We start from the raw sequence: 18395 nt of genomic DNA, 5'->3' as shown, positions 1-18395 counted from the left end.
AATCATCTGTATCGTTTCTTGACAACATGGACAAGTCATTTTCAATCGTCACACATATCATGAAATTTTCTTTAATGTTCTTCCTTTTGCGACTTTAAGTATTTGAAAAACTGACAGACCATAGACCAAATAAGTCATTTTTTGTCACTTCCGGAGTTGGTAAAATATTTTGTAATCTTTCCATTTGTAGCATTCGTCTGAATAGCTTGACTTGCAATATCCTCCTTGAAATGCTCAAAATTATTTGTTTGTAATGCGGTTGGAATGTGACATTTGAATATTTGCACTACATTGAATTTTCGGACCGATCCGTTTTGTTAGGTGATCTCTTGCACCTGGAGTTCAATAAATACGTCAGTTTGAATTCTTTACATAATGGGTCGAAGTCATGAACGGTTTGAAATGTTTGAATTGATCCAGTGGTTTGCAAAACCTGTTTTAATAAAAGAGAAATACCTGATCCTGAAATAGCTCGATGCTGTTTATTTTGTCAATCACCAAAATTTTAGGGTAATATAAATATTCCAACAATCAGCTATAATTTTTGGTAAAACGGAAAACATTCGGTCCTATAATTTTTATCAGAGCCAATGTTATGGATCCAATTATAATTGATTGCATGAAGTGTAATTATTAAGAGGGAGGTTATTGAGATCCAATAATTATCCATGTTGGGTAAATCGATCTAACCATGACACTTAGGTGGCTGTGTGATTTAGTTTGAGTTACACCATTACCATCAACTATAATTTTTAGTAAAACGGCAAGCATTTGCTTTTAAAGACAACGACAAAGTAAAAAACACATCTTTCACCTTTATCATTGTTAATTAATTTATATTAATAATTAATAACATTTTAAGTTCTTGTTACATATATTATATACTATTCACTAATTTTGTTAATCTTAAATTAAATTATTCATATTGATTTTAAGATATTTTCTAGATTAACTTTTACCTTAATATTGTTAATTAATTAATTTAATTAATATTAATAATTAATGAAATTTTAATTTGTGTTATTTGAAGCACACGAAATACTACTAATAATCATTAATAATAAATTTTAAGTTTTAATAGTTTAAGCATACAAAAATAAAGGACATACATTAATATTAATATTAGATATTAGCAATTAATCCACCAAAAATAAATAAATGAATACAAATTAATTATATATAGAGATATGCTATAAATTAACATGGAAAACCTCGGAAAAAAACCTTGAAAATGCTAACAAAGCCCTGATCACAAATAAAATCTTAATATAAAAGAGAAACATTTGTAAAAATTCACAACTCAAAGTGAAACTTTTGTAATAAATTTTAATTTGTATTGTTTAAGCACACGAAATACTATTAATAATAATTTGTGGTGCACATTCAGTGATGACCATAGCAGTGTTGGCTTTAATTTTGATTGGTCCATCATTAATAATGTACATATCATCATGTTGTGATGCAGAATGTGATTTTATTATGATTTTCCACTAATCAAACTCTTTCTTGGGGAATATATAGATTTTTGTTGAATGAGATCATTTTAGTATCAAGGTTCAGAGGTCGAGTAAAACCATCTCTGATACCATTTGTTAGGATTGATTAGGTGTTTAGAGGGTGGAGGGTTAATAAACATCTTACAAAATTTTCAGTTTGATTGTCTTGGGTTGGCAACACACAATCTGTTTATCTCAACTTCGGCACAGATACAAGTCAACAAGGTAAAGTTAATGCATGGAAACAAACTTGGGATCAAAGTGAACCAAATATATACTAAAAACAAGAATTGACAGAGTATGAAAACTGATAAGAAAATAACTCGGAAGATTATTTATGGAAGTTCGAAGGTGATGTAATCTTTCTATAATTCCCCTTCTTCTGTTTTTTCAGAATGATGTTCATTAGAATACTTTGGTGATTACAAGCAATTTGCAACTGGACTTTTGCCAAATGAAACTCCTAGTCTATCACACTTAAATAATTTGTGCAGAAGGACTCCTTCTTACAATTACAAAATGATTCAGAAAGAATTCTAACACACACACACGAATGTTGCTTTGATCAGATATAACAAATGAGCAGTTTGTTTGATAGAATTTTCAACTCGAACTTTTCGGCTTGGATAACTTTAAAATCAGTTGAGTAAGCTTGAAAACTTGAAAATGATTTTTTCAGAGAGCTCTTTCTTCTGTTCAAATGTTATAGAAGATTTTCAAACTTTCGGATTTAAATGGTTTTAATCTTAAATTATGATCGTTTCCAAAAATGACATCTTGCTCCACATGTCATTGACAATTTTTTAGAAATAGTGTATCCGATTGTTGGTCCCACGTGCGGAATTTGAGATAATAAAACCCGAAAATAAAGAATAAAATGGACACCGAGATTTACGTGGAAAACCCCTAAAAATTATTAGGGTAAAAACCACGGGCAAGATGAAAAGAATTCCACTATAATATTTTGTGGTGTACAACTCACTCACTGTGTTTCTAAAGAGAACACACACTCTCTTAATACAGAAGAACAAACACCTCACAAATATTATAGAACTAAGCACTCAAATGCTTATAAGATGAGAGAAAACTCGAAGAAGGGATGATTTTAGAATGAAGGGGGGAGCTCTATTTATAGAGCCCCCTGACCGTGTGAACACGCGTTAAAAACGCGTATTCCATCAATTCTGCGAAACTTCCTACAAAATAGGCAACACACATTTATTACATGTTTTCCTTTCCTGTGCTGCCTTTCTTGACTTTTCCAACATTTCTCCCACTTGGAGATTTGATTGAGAATCAAACACATCTCCACACATCCTTTCAATCTTGCCATTACCTGCTGCTTACGTCTCTGCTAGGCCACTTGAGAATCTACACCACTCAAACTTATCAGTGTTCACCGGCTTGGTCAGAAAATCAGCTATGTTTTCCTTCGTATGGATCTTCTGCATATCCACGTTTCCTTCTTCTACTACTTCCCGCACAAAGTGAAATTGGACTCCAATGTGTTTCGTCCTGGAATGAAAGGCTGGATTCCTTGCAATGTGCAAGGCACTCTGACTGTCACAAAACAAAGAAACATTCTCTTGTTTGTGCCCGATCTCCTCCAATAACCTTTTAGTCCATATTGCCTCCTTGCAAGCTTGAGTAGCTGCCATGTATTCTGCCTCTGTTGTAGATAACGCCACAACTGTCTGCAGTTTTGAAACCCAGCTTACTGCTCCTTCTGCAAGCGTAAACACATAACCAGTAGTAGATTTTCTCTTATCAGGATCACCTGCATAATCTGAATCGACAAAGCCCCTGAGTGTAAAATCCGATCCTCCATAACATAATGCAGCATTCGAAGTACCCTTAATGTATCTAAGGATCCTCTTAACAGTGCTCCAATGCTCTCGTCCAGGATTCGCCATATACCGACTAACTGCTCCCACTGCTTGAGCAATGTCCGGTCTTGTACATATCATGGCGAACATCAAACTTCCCACTGCTGATGCATATGGTACTCGAAACATCTCCATCCTTTCTGCTTCACTGCTAGGACACATCTCGGAGGATAACTTGAAGTTAACAGGAAGAGGGGTCGAGATTGGCTTACTATCTTGCATGTTGAAGCGTTGCAAGACTTTCTTCAAATAATTTTTTTGGGAAAGCCAAATATTTCTGTTACTTCTGTCTCGGTGAACTTGCATCCCTAGAATCTTGTTTGCTGGTCCCAAGTCCTTCATATCAAATTCCCTAGCCAACTGTGCCTTCAATCCTTGGACCTGATCTTTGTTGGGGCATGCTACCAACATGTCGTCCACATACAACAGCAAAATAATATAATCACCACCAGACCTCTTGAAATACGTACAAGGGTCTGCACTCAGTCTGTTGTATCCAAGGCTCGTGATATAGGAATCAAATCTCTTGTACCAACACCTCGGCGCCTGTTTGAGACTGTACAGAGATTTCTTTAACCTGCAAACCAAGTTCTCTTTGCCTTTTTCTGCAAACCCTTCTGGCTGGAGCATATAGATTTCTTCTTCAAGATCTCCATGAAGAAACGCCGTTTTCACATCTAGCTGTTCTAGATGTAGGTCAAATACCGCACACAATGCCAGCACCACTCTGACTGTTGTAAGCCGAACCACAGGAGAAAATATTTCATTGAAGTCAATGCCTTCTTTCTGAGCATACCCTTTTACCACCAATCTAGCACGATACCGCTCCACTTGGTTATTGCCATCACGCTTGATCTTATAGACCCATCTGTTTCCAATGGCTTTCCTCCCTCGTGGTAGTGTAACAAGATCCCAAGTTTTATTCCTGTCTAATGCCTCCAACTCTTCTTGCATTGCTATCATCCAAAGGGATATATCCGAGCTTTGAGTAGCCTCGTGGAAACTCGATGGCTCACCATCCTCTGATAATAGACAATATGCAATGTTGATTTCAGTGACATAATCTGAAAGCCAACATGGTGGTCTTCTGTCTCGAGTTGACTGCTTCACATTGGAAACTTCAGACTCAACATGTTCTTGTTCTTCGTGCTCTGGTACTGCTTCACAAGAAACTTGACCTTCGTCTGTCTTATTCTCCACCTGAAATATAGTAGTTTCTGAATTCAGTGTGCCTTTGTCTCCCTTTACTTTATCTTCCTCGAAGATAACATCCCTGCTGATGACAAGCTTGTGAACAGTAGGATCCCACATGTGAAACCCCTTTACTCCATCAGCATAACCCAAGAAGATACATTTTCTGAATTTCGAATCCAACTTTGATCTTTCTTGCTCATTGTACAGAACGTACACCGGACTTCCAAATGTATGCAAATGAGAATAATCTGTCGGCTTCCCGGTCCACATCTCCATCGGAGTCTTCAGATCAATCGCCACTGAAGGAGAACGATTGATAATGTAACAAGCGGTTTTGACTGCTTCAGCCCAAAATGACTTTTCCAGACCTGCAGTCCTCAACATAGCTCTTGTTCTGTCCAGCAAGGTCCTGTTCATCCGCTCTGCCACTCCATTCTGTTGGGGTGTGTAAGCCGTCGTGAATTGTCTTTTGATGCCCTCATGTTGACAATATGCATCAAACTCATCACTGGTATATTCTCCTCCATTGTCAGTCCTCAGACACTTGATTTTCTTTTCTGAATCAAGTTCAACCCGCGCTTTGAAATCTTTGTAGACCTGGAAAACATCTGATTTCTTCTTGATTGGATACACCCAACATCTCCTAGAGAAATCATCAATGAACGAGACAAAGTATCTCGCTCCTCCTAGGGATACAACCGGTGCTTGCCAAACATCCGAATGAATCAGCTCCAATATGCTTTTGCTCCTGGCAGTAGAAGTGCCAAACTTTAATCTGTGTTGTTTACTGGTAACACAATGCTCACAAAAGGGTAGTGACACTTTTGCAAGTTCCGACAGCAGCTTCCGTTCTGAGAGAATTTTCAAACCCCGTTCTGACATATGCCCGAGCTTTCTATGCCATAACACTGTTAATACTTCTCCTGAACCATTTGATGCAACAGCTAGCTCCGCCTCTTTGTGTGTTTCTCCCAAAAGTACATACAGATTGGCAGCAACATTTTCCGCCTTCATAACCACAAGCGCGCCTTTCACAATTTTCATGATCCCGTTCTCGATCCGAGTTTTGCACCCGATGTCATCCAATTGCCCCAAGGACAAAAGATTTTTCGTCAGTTCTTTCACATGTCGTACCTCCTGTGTGGTGCGAATGGTTCCATCAAACATTTTTATTTTGATAGTACCGACCCCAGCGATTTCCAAGGCATGATCATTTCCCATGAATACAGATCCTCCTGAGACTGGTTCATAATGATCAAACCATTCTCTACGAGACGTCATGTGCCACGTCGCTCCTGAATCCATAATCCATGTGTCACAAAATTTGTGTCCACCTTCTGCAACAGTTGCTGCTTCGCTGAATAATATTTCACCACTGCCTGAAGTACTGGCCACATTTCTTTGAGAACTTTTATCAATACTCGTACACTCTTTCTTGAAGTGCCCTTTACCTCCACATTTAAAGCAGTAAATATTTTTCTTCTTACTTCTTGACTTTGATCTACCTCGTCTTTGGCTCCCACTGGAGTCACGGTCCATAAATCTTCCTCTTATCATCGGTAACGCCTCTGCCTGCTTCGAGGATACCAACCTATCTTCCTTATTCTTGCGCCGGCTTTCTTCTCCGAGAACCGCAGTTAAGACATCGTCGAATCTTAGAAAGCCCATCAGAATATTGTTGGTAATGTTGATGATAAGTTGATCGTATGAATCTGGTAGACTTTGAAGTAGAAGCTCTGCACGTTCATTTTCCCCTATTTTATGCCCCATGGAAGTGAGTTGGGAAAATAGAGTATTTAGTGTATTGATATGGTCGGTCATCGATGAGGATTCCGCCATCCGAAGAGTATAAAGCCTTCTCTTTAGGAAAATCATATTGTGTAGCGACTTGACCTCGTACATCTTTGTTAGAGTATCCCAGATAACTTTGGCTGTTTTTATCTCAGAGATACTTGACAAAACTTCGTCTGCTATAGCCAAGTGTAAATTGGCAACAGCGTTATCATTCATCTCATTCCACTTTCCATCATCTGTAATCTCCACCGGTCTATCTCCAATAGCCGCCAAGCAATTTTCTTTTCTTAAAACTGCTTGTATCTTTATTTTCCACAGCATAAAATTGCTTCCATTGAACTTTGCTATCTCGTACCTTCCCGCCATTATGTCTACAACAATTTTATAGACTGGACAAAATAATCCCGCCTTAAATAAAAAATCTCAAAAAATCTTTCTGATGTGGAAGATCAGTCTAGGCTGCAACCACAGAGCATACTCAGAATTTTAAGAAATTTTAAACCAAGGCTCTGATACCACTTGTTGGTCCCACGTGCGGAATTTGAGATAATAAAACCCGAAAATAAAGAATAAAATGGACACCGAGATTTACGTGGAAAACCCCTAAAAATTATTAGGGTAAAAACCACGGGCAAGATGAAAAGAATTCCACTATAATATTTTGTGGTGTACTACTCACTCACTGTGTTTCCAAAGAGAACACACTCTCTCTTAATACAGGAGAACAAACACCTCACAAATATTATAGAACTAAGCACTCAAATGCTTATAAGATGAGAAAAAACTCGAAGAAGGGATGATTTCAGAATGAAGGGGGGAGCTCTATTTATAGAGCCTCCTGACCGTGTGAACACGCGTTAAAAACGCGTATTCCATCAATTCTGCGAAACTTCCTACAAAATAGGCAACACACATTTATTACATGTTTTCCTTTCCTGTGCTGCCTTTCTTGACTTTTCCAACACCGATGAGTGTGCGGGTAGCTGACACTCTCGGCTGCTGTACTTTTTCTTTTTTCATAAAACGTCTCTGAAAATATTCAAAGTGTAGATTTGTCGTATGTGAGGAAAAACATCGGCTTGGATGACTGAGCCATTGACCAGGAATCGACAGACATGAGTAATCCAGTAGACTTGAGAACATCTCTGCCGAGTTCGCTGAAGAAGGACATCTTGTCGATTTTATACGTAGCCAAATATTTACACTTTGAAAGTCTGGCAGCTGAGTTACACTCGGCAGGGAATGACTTAGTCAAGTATTTTGTAAATCGATCAAAACTTAATTGTCCATCAAGAATATTTAATTGTTCAAAATACAACTGCATATTATTAATTAAATATATTTTCTAACGAATAAAATGATCAGTATTTAAATCAATGAAATGGAGAAAAAATATGTATAGATAACCACTACAACAAAAATGACTTTTTGCTGCGCGCAAATTCTCGTTCCGCGGCGTACATTACACGCTGCACAACTGCAAGCTGTTGAAAGTTCAAGATACCGTCGCTACGGTTTAAAAAATTAGCGACGGTTAAAAAAAATACTTTTATAATTTAATAAATTTTTTAAAAAAACTTACAATCTAAATATGGTAACAATACTCATGATCATAACTAACATTTAAAAATTAACCAAAAATTGAAACGAAAAAACGTATCCTAAATCGAAACTAAAACCGTCTAAGAGAGAAAATGTAAGGCCCGAGATGTTATCATTTTGTGAGACTCCGAAAATAAAATCGTATTGATGGCATTTTGGTAATTAAGTGGAAAAATACTTAATTTAAATTTGATGGCATTTTTGTAATAAAGTTGAAAAATAGTTGATTTAAATTTAAGGGTATTTTCGTAATTATTGGATGGCAATGGCATTTTCGTAATTATTGGATGGCAATGGCATTTTCGTAATTATGGGATGGCAATTTCGTAATTATTGAGAGACTATGGACAGATTTTGAGAATGACACGTTGCTTCCATGCAAATTTGGTAGATATATTCTTCACATTTCCCTTTGAAATCAGTGGCAAGAAAACGAGAAAAGCACAGCAATTCTTCCAAATTTCTTCGTAACATAGATTTGGGATTTTGCAAGATCCGTATATCAGAATTTGAATCTGAACACAGTACCGTGCTCCTCATGTGGCTGAACAGGACGGAAGTTTTATTACGTTTGGACATGTCTTGAAATTATGATATTGTCAGAATTGAATGAAATTCATGATGATGTTCTTGATATATTAGACATGACATAATCGAAGTCAGATCAGAAAACGGATTGATCCTGGAATTGTTACGATTTTCTGATTATATTGATTGGGAGTCGAATAGATTTGAGTGATGGACTGATTACAAATTATACCGGATATGGGTTATGGATTGTAACTGTGATATGAGGATATTGTATTGACGGGGATACTGAAATTGTACCGTTATGCCGTTGATTTTGAATTAAATCCAGATTGATCAGATTGTTATTGATTTGAAAGGTATATTGACATGAGATTATTGATATTGTCATTGCCAGACAGACTGGGAATTCAGGACTTCGACTGAGCCATAAACCGACGAAAGAAAGGTATAAGTCAATGTGGTATTGGGAGATCGACTTGAGTCGGTTGTCATGATTGTTATTGATTTGAAATTGTAATAATTTTCGTAATAATTGGATGGCAATGGTATTTTCGTACCATAGTCTGCTACTGGATTGCATTGATTTGATTGATATACTTGTTCTCTTGATTATAGATAGCAGGTATTAGACGAGTAGTCTTATGACAGAAGTGCCTGATAGTGGTGGGATCACCACGGGCACATTGCACGATGTCATGAGATATTGTATTGGCGGAAGTGCCATAGTCTGCTACTGGATAATTGGCTATCGATGTGGATAGAATTATAGCTCATTCTATTACTGGTGATCATTATTGTATCGATGTGGATAGAATTATAACTTCTTCTATTACTGTTGATCGATGTTATATCGATGTGGATAGAATCGGAATTTCTTCTATTACTGGTGATCGATACTATACTGATGTGGATAGAAACAGAGCTTCTTCTATTACTGGTGATCGATGCTATATCGACGTGGATAGAACTGGAGTCTTTTCTATTACTGTTGGTCGATATGGAATGCCAATGTCTGGAAACCGGGATCCCTAGGCTAGGATTGAATCTAGTCTGAGTCGTGGAGTCACGAGCATTGTCGACAGTTTGATATTGATTATGTTTCAGATATTGATACATATCTTTGTTACCTGATTACATGTTTTATATTTGTTTAAATATTGGTACCATTGCCATAACGGTACAATTTCAGTTCGATACTGAAATTGTACCGTTATGCCGTTGATTTTGAATTAAATCCAGATTGATCAGATTGTTATTGATTTGAAAGGTATATTGACATGAGATTATTGATATTGTCATTGCCAGACAGACTGGGAATTCAGGACTTCGACTGAGCCATAAACCGACGAAAGAAAGGTATAAGTCAATGTGGTATTGGGAGATCGACTTGAGTCGGTTGTCATGATTGTTATTGATTTGAAATTGTAATAATTTTCGTAATAATTGGATGGCAATGGTATTTTCGTAATTATGGGATGGCAATTTCGTAATTATTGAGAGACTTTGGACAGATTTTGAGAATGACACGTTGCTTCCATGCAAATTTGATAGATATATTCTTTACATTTCCCTTTGAAATCAGTGGCAAGAAAACGAGAAAAGCACAGCAATTCTTCCAAATTTCTTCGTAACATAGATTTGGGATTTTGCAAGATACGTATATCAGAATTTGAATCTGAACACAGTACCGTGCTCCTCTCGTCATCAGCTACAACAGGACGCAAGTTTTATTACGTTTGGACATGTCTTGAAATTATGATATTGTCAGAATTGAATGGAATTCATATATGATGTTCTTGATATATTAGACATGACATAATCGAAGTCAGATCAGAAAACGGATTGATTCTGGAATTGTTACGATTTTCTGATTATATTGATTGGGAGTCGAATAGATTTGAGTGATGGACTGATTACAAATTATACCGGATATGGGTTATGGATTGTAACTGTGATATGAGGATATTGTATTGACGGGGATACTGAAATTGTACCGTTATGCCGTTGATTTTGAATTAAATCCAGATTGATCAGATTGTTATTGATTTGAAAGGTATATTGACATGAGATTATTGATATTGTCATTGCCAGACAGACTGGGAATTCAGGACTTCGACTGAGCCATAAACCGACGAAAGAAAGGTATAAGTCAATGTGGTATTGGGAGATCGACTTGAGTCGGTTTAAACTTGAGTTTCCCTAAATCGCATACTTTACTTTATTGCATTGATATTGCATTGATTTGATTGATATACTTGTTCTCTTGATTATAGATAGCAGGTATTAGACGAGTAGTCTTATGACAGAAGTGCCTGATAGTGGTGGGATCACCACGGGCACATTGCACGATGTCATGAGATATTGTATTGGCGGAAGTGCCATAGTCTGCTACTGGATAATTGGCTATCGATGTAGATAGAATTATAGCTCATTCTATTACTGGTGATCATTATTGTATCGATGTGGATAGAATTATAACTTCTTCTATTACTGTTGATCGATGTTATATCGATGTGGATAGAATCGGAATTTCTTCTATTACTGGTGATCGATACTATACTGATGTGGATAGAAACAGAGCTTCTTCTATTACTGGTGATCGATGCTATATCGACGTGGATAGAACTGGAGTCTTTTCTATTACTGTTGGTCGATATGGAATGCCAATGTCTGGAAACCGGGATCCCTAGGCTAGGATTGAATCTAGTCTGAGTCGTGGAGTCACGAGCATTGTCGACAGTTTGATATTGATTATGTTTCAGATATTGATACATATCTTTGTTACTTGATTACATGTTTTATATTTGTTTATATGATTGCATGTTTCGTTGATTTATACTTGGATTATATTCTCACCGGAATTATCCGGCTGTTGTCTTGTCTGTATGTGTACATGATAACAGGTGGGACAGGTTCAGGGTTGAGGAGATGAAGAAAGATCGTGATTAGAGTGGAGATTCCGGACTTTGATTTTGATGTATAATAGGGTTTGAACACTTGACATTAGTTGTTAAACCTTAGTTTAGTTGGAATGCATGCAGTACAGGACTTGTATTGTGTTTTATATACTGAGATGTATATATGTTTGATTTCACTACGTTCCGCATTTTAAAAAAAATAATTTAGACCCTGTTTTTAATTGATTAATTAGTCCCAATTATGATTAAGAACTTGATTAGCGTCCGGGTCCCCACAGAAAATTTTATGTGTTGTGAAGAAAATATGGATCGAAAATGCGGATATTTATAGACAGTTTGCGACAATTTTCGGCAGAAAACAGTACTAAACCAATAGCTACGGTTATCAAACACTGTCTCTATTAGCGACAGTTGGTAATACGACTATTAGCGACGGTTGACTTAAAACCGTCGCTATTAGCGACGGTTTTATATTAAATCGTCGCCTATTTATACTTAGCGACGATTTTATCTTAAAAATTGTGCTAAATAATTGAGCGCCATTTTTCGCAGCGTGCTAATATGCATGCCGTGAATAATAATATTGACGACATGCAATTAGTATACGCCGTTAATGTCAAGACACGATTTTTTAAAAAAGATTTACTATTAAGAGTGCACATAAACATGCACGCTGTTAATAATACTAATTACGGGGTGCCTTTATTGTGCGCTGCGAAAATTGAATAGGTTATTAACAGCTCACGTATAACTGCACGCTGTCGTAATATAATTTATTAACGGCACATATAAATACATGCTGCGGATATTACTATCCGCAGCGGACTTTTACTGCACGCAGTTATTTCTGTCAAGTGCAACAATATTAACAGCGCACATATGAGTGTACGCCGTTAAAAGTAATATTCGCAGCGTGATTTTAATGCATGCTGTTGATAACGTGCGGCAGAAAATCATTTTTCCTGTAGTGAATATTCTAATTAATTTTTTCTTGAATATAGATATTTATCTCTCAAGTCTGCTATTTCAACAATGGATCTGTTATTATTTTCATTAATATAATTTTGTTTAAAAAAAGTATATTTATGTTATAGACATAATATAACCAATATAAAAAATATCTTCATCCATAGATTTTTTATTAACCTTTTTCACATAAAAATTTAGACATCCCAACGACGAAATCCTGATTTTGTCTCTGAATATATGGACATAAAATTGAGAAGGTGTATTGAAATTTATATAGATATTAGTATATAAAAAAAATTATATCATAATTTTCAATACAACATATATAATTTTATTTGCTTTTGCGTGAAAATGAACACTCGTTTGTTTAACGGATCAAGTACAATGTTGTCTTGAGAATCGTTATGTGATGATGATGATGATTAGGTTGGGTCCCACACTAGTCTAGCAAATCTGTAAGAAGTTCTCCTTCCCAGATTTCATTCCTCAGATCTGCTTTTCCATCTTTCTTGGTTTCTAGATTTGTACGGGAAGACAGAGACTTCGTTGACTCTCCTGTGAAGAAAGAATAAATGCGTGAGATCTGAGCGGCTACTTCTGTTTCAGGTGATTTCCCATCTCATTTTCGTTAAGTATTGATGTGAAAGAAAGTTTCTTGATGTGGAATTCATCAATCCCATTATTTTTTCAAGAGCATTGACTGATTTTTTTCTTGGGAAATATTCACCTGTTTGATTCTTAGTTATAGCTGTGGAGTGAGGAGTTGTGTTTGTGTTTGGGAGAACCAAAGTTGAAAACTGTTGATGACTAGGTGGCAATGCTTGCACATTCACACCCGGACATGATGAAATTTGCTACTAAAAGATATCTTGGTATTTAGATGTTTGGATTTGGTGATTGCCATGTTTTTTCCCCGTCGGTGTCTCTCAAATATTTACATTGTACGGCAACCAAAGCGGCTGCGTATGGACTGGATAAATTCTTGCTCTTTGACGATTCATTTCCCTATATAGCACCGAGTTAAAATTCGTTGGACCACTTTTGGTAGCGATGCCTTAAGTTACGCTAGAAGGTAACAATGCAATTCCACTATTTTAGATAGGACATTAGGTGAAAGCTCCACGTTTTGAATTGCTGCTCTTTGACAATTATATTGAAAATTTTGATATGTAGTAGTCCTTTGACTGAATCTTGGAGTTGAAAAATTTAATGGAGTAGGCTATTGGCTTTGCTAGCCTGGCTGAATCTGTCTGCCAAGTATGAAATCTTGGAATAATTTGTCTTTTAGTTTGTTTGTTCTGTTAGTCGAGTATAGATTCTATTGGTCGTGAATTAACATTCAGACACGATTGAATCTGATTGGGAAGTATCAAATCTTGGAATAATTTCTAGTGCAAAGTTTTGGTTCCTCTGCTGGTTATTTGAAATTCGGTTATACAGTCCTTGGAGCAAATCTTACCTGACTAAAAAATTGTGGAGGGAGCGGTTTTACTGCTAGTCCTGCTGGATCTACTTGGGATGTTTGAAAGCTTTTTAGTATGTTTGTTTGTTCCGTTTGCAGTGTAGTGCTTGAGTAATGATAAAAAGATGGGAAGCAAGAAAAGTTGGTTTTCATCGGTAAAGAAGGTTCTCAGCCCAGATTCAGAAGGAAAAAAAGCTGAGGTTCCTAATTTCAAAACAAATTGGATTGGCTAATATTATGATGACTGGTTTATAAATGGCAACTCTATTGATTTTTATTATGGTTTTAATTCAGAGAGCGAATAAATCAAAGAAGAAATGGTTTAGGAAAGAAAAGCCATCAGTTTCAGATTCTCAAAATCCAGGGACTGTTGAAGTATCTTATCCTCATCCTTTTCCACCATTAGAATATGTGAAGTTGGCGGAGTTAGAGGATGAACCTACAAAACATGCTTATGCTGTAGCAGTTGTTAACGCAGCAGCCCATGACGAGGATGTAGCTGCCACACCAGTAACTCCTGAGATATCTCAACCTTGTTCTGTGGCTAGATTCGCCGGAAAATCCAAAGAGGAAGTGGCGGCAATCAGAATTCAGACAGCATTCCGTGGTTACCAGGTTTGGTTTGATAATATAGAAGGGATGCAACATATTTGCTGTAGAATCTTGAATTATAAAATTTGGTGTTGCTTTATTTCCGTATTGAAAAATTATTAAATTAGGTGATGCTAGAATCAAGTTTTTTTATGGTGTTGCTAACATTTAGGCGAGGAGAGCATTGCGAGCTCTAAGAGGACTAGTCAGACTGAAATCACTTGTTGATGGGCCGATTGTGAATCGTCAAACAGCAAACACTCTGAAATGCATGCAAGCTCTTTCTCGTGTGCAATCTCAGATTCAATCAAGACGGATCAGGATGTTAGAAGAGAATCGGGCACTGCAGAGACAGCTCCTGCAGAAACGTGCTAAAGAACTGGAGAGCCTGAAAGTTAGTTTATTTTACTAATATTATTTTCAACATTTGTATTTAAGAGTGTTTCCTCTCATGCTTGTAATTTTATTTAGCTTGGGGTTAGGCGGTGTTCATGAGGAATTCTAGAATTTAACTTGACCTCAATTCGATTATGATGTAAAACTTTGGTGTGTCGATCATAGTTTTGCTTCGTACTTATTGATGCTTCTACAGATGGGAGAGGAATGGGACCATAGTCTACAGTCAAAAGAACAAATTGAGGCAAGCTTGCTCCACAAGTACGAAGCTGCTATGAGGCGAGAAAGAGCATTGGCTTATTCGTACACTCATGATCAGGTACTCACTTTTATCTCCATCCACCCGCGATGCGTAACTTCAGGAATTTAACCTTTTCTTTGACAAAGATTTTGATATATGACCTATTCAATTTTATACAGTGTCCTGTGCTTTGGTGTATGTGTTTATTTGACCTACTTTGTTTTAGACATTGTCTTAAACATAGTACCACACTTTTTTTTTACAAATGAGTAGGTCACGAATTAAGAGAAAAGTTGAAGAGCTGTGAATAAAAAAATTTCACCAGGATCATGTATAACTAATCCCGTAGCTACACCCTTTTCTAGGTGAAGAAAAAACTATAAATAATGCATTTGAAACGTTCAAATGGAAGTATACACTTCTGTAAATGTTTGATGGCATCAGAAATTTTACTATTCTGTGTACTCGTCAACATGTGAACTGAGCAGCATATGTGGAAGAAGTCAGCAAGATCTTCAAATTTACTTTTCATGGACCCAACTAATCCTCACTGGGGTTGGAGCTGGTTAGAAAGATGGATGGCTGCTCGGCCATGGGAAACTCAAAGTTCAACAGAGAAAGATATTAACAGTGATTCCATATCGACAAATAGTGCTATCCCACGAACTAGTCAAGGAGAAATAACAAAATATTTTGCGCGTCACCTACTAAACTCTGAAAATCCATCTTCACCAATTTACCAAAAGCCCCCATCTAGCTACCAGTCACCTGGAACTCCCACTCCTCCAAAGGCAGCTACATCTTCGGTGGCAGCAAGAAAATTGAAACCCACAAGCCCAAGAGGGATTGCTTTAAGTCAAGAAGATGATTCAAGAAGCATTCTTAGCTTGCAATCCGAGCGTAATAGGAGGCATAGTATTACTGGTTCATCAGTACGAGACGATGAAAGCTTGGGAAGCTCGATGCCAGTCCCGAGTTACATGGCATCCACTCATTCGGCGAAGGCAAAGTCCAAGTTGCCGAGTCCATTAGGAATGGAAAATGGTAATAGTAGTCCAGAGAAGGGATCTATCAAGAAACGACTCCCATTTCCACCTTCACCTGACCGAGCCAGGCGGCATTCTGGCCCCCCGAAGGTCGACACTAGCTCCATTTCTGTGAGTGGAGTGGCCAATTAATGTGAAGTCCAAGAAGAAAAATGGAAATTAACAATTTATATCATTTGTGATGTTCCACTTAATATTTTTTCATTCGAGGGATTTGGTTTGGGGCAAGTTTTATTCAGTGTTTGAGTGAACCTTTTGTGTTATATATTTTTTTATTTGTTCTTCTCTTTCTCTTGTAATATTGTTAACGTTCAGAAATATTTTACAGCCGACATAGATATGAAAATTTCATTTGCTTTGTGTTTCACAAAAACTCTTGTGAAACGGTCTCACGAATCAATTTCGTGGGTCGAATATCTTATTTGGGTCATCCACGAAAAAGTATTACTTTTTAAGTTAAGAATATTATTTTTTTATTGTGAATATCGGTAGGGTTGACCCGTCTTACAGATAAAGATTCGTGATCTGTCTCACAAGAGACCTACTCTTTGTGTTTTGGTGAAAATTAATACTAGAATCATTTGTTTATCAAAAACTATCAGTTTTCAAACATTACTTACTTTTGATTTTTCTCTACTTTTTTATAATTTATAAATTTAACCATTTCTACAAAATCATATTTTTTTTCGAACATGATGAAAAAGTTAGATACATTTAATTCCTTGAAATGTGTTTTGAGAATAATTTAAATCCTAAAATAATAAATAAAATTAATATCCCACACACCATTTTTCCTCACCAAGGTGGTTTTACGAAGTGGCCTTAGAGAGGGTTATTTATAGGTCATCATCTTTCGTATCTAATCTTACTATATTATTATAGTAGATATCCTTTAATTAATGTTTTTGCGATTACTTGGTGAAACTTGAAATAAAATTACGATTTTATTCTAACTTAATTAAATTTATTAGGTAAATGAGTTATTTTAGATTTTTTTTTTGTCGTAAGATGTTTCTTATTTACCAAAATGACATTCATTTATGTCATTTAATATATTTTTTATTTATGAAAATGTCACGCACTTTTGTAAAATTGACGTATATATTACGTTTTGGTGACTATTTGTTTACGAAAATTTCTACATTTTTTGCATTTTTTAAATTTACTATTTATTTTTTAATTTTGTTTACATTAAAAGAACGGATTGTATAAATACGCAACACATACATCATTATACTAGTATCTTATTATTGGTAGTCAAACAACACATTATTTATATATAGACATTTCGTCCTCGTCTTTTTTTTTTTCATGTTACATATAAGGGCAAGTGATTCTTATTTGATTTTTTCTGAAGAATTTAAACAAAATTAAAAATATCATAGTTAAACATAAAATTGAAGTCGATTTTAACTCTTTTTTCAAAAAAGCTTTATTTGAAAAAATATTAATTAAAAAAATATAAGATCAATAGACCAACTACTAAATAAATTAGAATTTTTTTATGTTTGAAAATGAAATAAATTCGTATCTTACAACTTCCAAAGAGTGGAAAGCCCAATCCTGCGACTCTTATCAGAGAATTTAGTTCAAACGCAGGACACAGTCAAGAACTACGGAGGCCAGCGGGACAGATTCGAAGTAAACAGTTCAAAATCCATTCTTGTGTAGAAATTTTTTAAGATTGACTTCAGGGCCCAAAAGTGCAGACAGTAAGAATCGACCCTCCATGTCGTACCCGGCTCGGTGCGGCGGAGCTTGTGGCCGCTCTGGATGTCACGCGCGGATGAAATCTTCACCGTCGGGTTGTCTCTCCCCGATCTATAATTTTTGTACACAAAGTTTTTCTAAATTCCAAGCCGATTAACGCCAGATTTTAATTTTCTGAAATGGGAAACTGGGCAGTTTCTTGCCAAAAAAAAAAACTGTAAGTACGGTGACTTTCCGGGATATCGGTGGGCATATATGTCAAGAAAATATTTTGAACAAATTTTCTTCAGTTGTCAAACCTTCCAAAAAAGAGCGAGCCCATTAAACATTGAAGGTCACTGTACACTCTCATGTCCCAAAAAATCTTGAAACTGATATTCCAGAAAAAAAAACTTGCTAAAAATGGAAAACCTAACCCACAAGATGATGACAGAAATCCAGGCACGGCGGAGCAGCGGGGAACAAGGCGGCCGGAAAATCAGAAGCTAATGAAAGTAGAGCTTCTTAAAGCAAAAAGTATACTGAATGGAAACTGCCTCGAAGTTTTAGTATTTGTTTA

At 36.3% G+C, this 18395-nt stretch overlaps 1 protein-coding gene across 3 annotated transcripts; it reads left to right on the top strand.

Annotated features, from left to right (window-relative positions):
* The first annotated feature begins 12795 nt into the window (after positions 1 to 12795).
* On the top strand, positions 12796 to 16446 carry LOC140828076 (protein IQ-DOMAIN 2-like). 3 transcript variants are annotated; one of them, XM_073191065.1, is made up of 7 exons: positions 12796 to 12996; positions 13133 to 13462; positions 13952 to 14052; positions 14147 to 14467; positions 14616 to 14837; positions 15036 to 15158; positions 15569 to 16446. In XM_073191065.1, the coding sequence occupies exons 3-7, from the start codon at positions 13978 to 13980 to the stop codon at positions 16256 to 16258; spliced, it is 1431 nt and encodes a 476-aa protein (XP_073047166.1). In that variant the 5' UTR covers positions 12796 to 12996; positions 13133 to 13462; positions 13952 to 13977; the 3' UTR covers positions 16259 to 16446. The 3 variants fall into 3 exon arrangements, with proteins under 3 accessions (XP_073047166.1, XP_073047158.1, XP_073047173.1); XM_073191057.1 differs by lacking the exon at positions 13133 to 13462 and having other exon boundaries at positions 13950 to 14052; XM_073191072.1 differs by lacking the exons at positions 12796 to 12996; positions 13133 to 13462 and having other exon boundaries at positions 13507 to 14052.
* Positions 16447 to 18395: the final 1949 nt, after the last annotated feature.

This window comes from Primulina eburnea, chromosome 1 (assembly GCF_022965805.1).
Source record: "Primulina eburnea isolate SZY01 chromosome 1, ASM2296580v1, whole genome shotgun sequence".
Taxonomy (NCBI): Eukaryota; Viridiplantae; Streptophyta; class Magnoliopsida; order Lamiales; family Gesneriaceae; genus Primulina; species Primulina eburnea.
This window is presented reverse-complemented; position numbering and strand designations above follow the sequence as displayed.